This window comes from Castanea sativa, chromosome 8, assembly GCF_040712315.1.
Source record: "Castanea sativa cultivar Marrone di Chiusa Pesio chromosome 8, ASM4071231v1".
NCBI classification, from domain to species: Eukaryota; Viridiplantae; Streptophyta; class Magnoliopsida; order Fagales; family Fagaceae; genus Castanea; species Castanea sativa.
This window is the reverse complement of record NC_134020.1, coordinates 24,309,127-24,313,014: the sequence shown is the minus strand read 5'-3', so window position 1 is coordinate 24,313,014 and position 3,888 is coordinate 24,309,127. Positions and strand designations below refer to the sequence as shown.

General features: G+C 34.9%; 1 protein-coding gene across 1 annotated transcript; it reads left to right on the top strand.

The window, feature by feature from the left end:
• The first annotated feature begins 1,666 nt into the window (after positions 1 to 1,666).
• LOC142606827 (3-ketoacyl-CoA synthase 12-like) lies at positions 1,667 to 3,557 on the top strand. The gene has a single exon (XM_075778179.1). The coding sequence runs from the start codon at positions 1,799 to 1,801 to the stop codon at positions 3,182 to 3,184; it is 1,386 nt and encodes a 461-aa protein (XP_075634294.1). The 5' UTR covers positions 1,667 to 1,798; the 3' UTR covers positions 3,185 to 3,557.
• Positions 3,558 to 3,888: the final 331 nt, after the last annotated feature.

Below are 3,888 nucleotides of genomic sequence, written 5' to 3'. Positions count from 1 at the left end.
ATTGATAGAATAATTTTTTTAGATAGTAAAATAGAATAAGATAACATTTTGGACGGTAGATTCTTCGAGGCAATGGGCTGCCTGAGCCTTAGGTTTACTTCATGTTGACTTGTGAAGTTATCCCCGTTGAATATAGAGAATGATGACCTTCCACAAATTTCACAAAGTCTTTCAAGCTTGACAATAAGTTTGATTTGGATCGAAGCCTGACTGATTTGAATTGAAAGAAAAGCAAATCCTCTTAAACGCTTAATTAATAAACAATTCACAATAATAGCGAAACAAAGTCAAGCCATAAATGCGTGGCTAGTAGCCAACTTGAAAAATATTGCCGGCAAAAGTCCAACCCGAACTCTTTGATTGGCGCTAGACCACAGGCATGGTCTAAGCCTTAGACATTCAATATTGACTGCAGTCTGCACTCTGCATGTGAGAGACTTTGACAACCAGTACCAACGCAACATTATGGTTATATATGTACTCAAAAAGTTTTGAGATTTTAGACTTTGCCAACTTAATTTATCTTATAAGTGTTATTAAGAATTAAGAGTGCACAACTCTGAAAGAAAGAAAATGCATCTTCTTTCTTACATTGGGATTTTATGAACTTATCAAAATAGTAGTATATGTAAATACTATATGTACTTAAAGCTTTACCAAATTAATTATCCTTTTTTTAACAAACTAAAGTCATATGAAGTATGGTGTATTTGTGTTTTTCATAAGCCTTATAACTCAACTAGTAATTCTTAGTATTTTTAGCAAAAGCATTGCGAGTTTGAATTCCTCCTTTTCTATTATAACTATTAAATAAATAAATAAATAAATAAATAATAATAATAATAATAATATGCCTTTAGTTTTGGGTGGAACTTAACAATTTATTTACTTTTTAAAATTTTTTTTAGATACAATTATACCTTCTAATAAACAAGTCAATCCAATCTGACGTTTAACATAAATCATTAATATATATATATATATATATATATATATATAAACACACATCAAGTATACAAGATAGAGGTGTATGATATATGTGACAAGATAAGATCTTTTCATTAATTTAAATATTCATAATAATAACACATTGCATTATTGTTCTTCAAAAAAAAAATAATAATAATAATAATGCAATGTATTATTGTCATCCAATAACTATCTACATCTACAGGTAACATAGCATAGTGCACCATGGGTCATTTGTTGACCGCATTGGCACATTATATTCCATCATTGTTTAACCATATTAATAAATTGTAATTCTTCCATATCTACCACCTTATCTCTCTTGAATGTAGGAAACTGCATTGGGTAAGCTACTAACCGTGAACTATAATTGCTATCCATTTGGAAATACTATTAAATTCAATTATTGAAGTGAAGTGAGAAGAATTAGCTGAACCAAACCAAAAATGATAAACAAACTAAATGAAGTTAATTAATCCAATATTTAGGAATGGAAAGTCTTTCTTTGCTTTCACAGTTTCACATGCCATGCATAATGTGTGATCTTTTTATTTGTAATAAAGATTGATACCAAATATGCACGCAAATCAGTTCGTTGGGAGTTGAGTGATGGAAATGGGTCTTAAGCATTTTCACATGTCCAACTCACATTGAGTCACACATATTGTTCTTATAAGTGTCGCCCATTTGAATTCTCATATAGCAAAGCCTTACTTACAAGTAACAAAGTTACAAACCCTCTCATAGTTCCATCTCTCTCTCTCTGTCTCTCTCTCTCTCTTATTATCTCTTTTCTCTCTCTCTCTCTCTCTCTCTCTCTCTCTCTCTCATGGAGCTTCTCATTTTACTCTATGCTCTCCCTATCTTCTATTTCTTGTTCATGTTATGGAAGGGGGTTGATGCCAGAAGAGACCAAGAATGTTACATTCTAGACTACCAATTGTATAAGCCCACCGATGACAGAATGCTAGACACTGAGTTCTGTGGGGATGTCATCAAGAGGACCAAGAATCTTGGTCTAGTTGAGTACAAGTTCCTCCTAAAAGCCATTGTGAGCTCAGGCATTGGTGAGCAAACCTATGCACCAAGAATCATATTTGATGGCAGGGAAGACAATCCCACAATTCTTGATGGGATTACAGAGATGGAAGAGTTTTTTTATGACTGTGTTGTAAAGCTCTTAGCCAGGAAATCCATTTCTCCCTCAGAAATTGATGTGCTTGTGGTTAACGTGTCCATGCTCTCCTCAGTTCCTTCTTTAGCAGCTAGGATTATCAACCATTACAAAATGAGAGATGACATCAAAGTTTATAATCTCAGTGGGATGGGTTGTAGTGCTAGCCTTATCTCAGTTGACATAGTCAGAAACATCTTCAAGTCCAACAAGAACTTGTATGCTCTTGTTGTCACTTCCGAGTGTTTGAGTCCAAATTGGTATTCAGGTAACGATAGATCAATGATCCTTGCAAATTGTTTGTTTCGGTCTGGTGGGTGTGCAATCCTTTTGACTAACAAAAGGGCCTTGAAACACAAAGCCATGTTGAAATTAAATTGTCTTGTTAGGACTCACCATGGGGCTAGAGATGAGTCATATGGTTGTTGCATGCAAAAAGAAGATGAGCAAGATAGGTTAGGTTTTCACCTAGGCAAGAATCTCCCTAAATCTGCAACAAGGGCTTTTGTTGATAATCTAAGAGAGATATCACCTAAGATTTTACCAATGAGTGAATTGCTTAGGTTTTTGATTGTGTCCCTTGTCCGAAAAATGAGTCAAACCTCTAGTAAAGTTGGTGGGGGAACAAAACCTGTAATCAACTTTAAGACAGGTGTTGATCATTTTTGTATCCACACTGGTGGAAAGGCTGTCATAGATGGCATTGGATTGAGCTTGGAGCTTAGTGAATATGATCTAGAACCAGCAAGGATGACGCTGCACCGTTTTGGCAACACATCAGCCAGTAGCCTTTGGTATGTGTTGGGGTACATGGAAGCAAAGAAAAGGCTCAAAAGGGGTGATAGAGTATTGATGATAAGCTTTGGTGCTGGCTTTAAATGCAACAGCTGTGTGTGGGAGGTGATGAAGGATTTAGGTGATGCAAATGTGTGGAAGGACTGCATTGAAGGGTACCCTCCAGTCTCTTTGGCCAACCCTTTCATGGAGAAGTATGGTTGGATCAACCAAGAGGATCCAAGCACCTTCAAACTCCCAGAGTAAAACAGGTTAAAACATTTTTAACTGTGCCCCTCAAAAGTGTCTTTCATACAGTATTTTCAATCATTTTTCTGTACACTACTATAAGGGAGGTTCTTTTGGTTAAAACTATAAGAAGGTTCTTATTATTGTTGAAATCCTTTGGCGGATTTCATGACGACGCAATAAGCTGTTCTGTTTTTTCTTTTTTTCTTTTTCACTTTCAAGATTGATAACAGTACTGCTTTATTTGGTTTTGAAAGAATTAGATACAAGCAGCTTTGCACTTCTTGTGAAATACAGGATTTGAATTCTTCATATTAGTTTTTGATTATTTACAACTACTTGTATTATGGTCTCATGGATATGTATTACTATTTTATTTTTTCATACAACAGATTGCATGTATGTACAAGTCTATTGCTATCACATTTATGATCTCCCAGAGTCCCACCACGCGGTTTCAAGTTTGATTGTAAATATCTAAAGTTGTTTGGAGAATTAATTGCATACACACTACACAGGACTCGGGGAAACTTTATTGGCCTTTTAACTTTGCATTGTTGGCACTTGCACATATGGATGAAAATTTTAAAATGCATATAACAATTAAAATTCTGACCTGTCCAATGTCTATTATGGTCATGGCTCATAAATCATGATCGTCAATTAAAGGAAATAAAAGGGAAATAGGAGTGGTTAGATTGTGAGACTTCAATCATGTTCCA

Excerpts from the sequence above, each read along its gene's own strand:
- LOC142606827 (XM_075778179.1), top strand. The coding sequence starts at position 1,799 with ATGGAGCTTCTCATTTTACTCTATGCTCTCCCTATCTTCTATTTCTTG.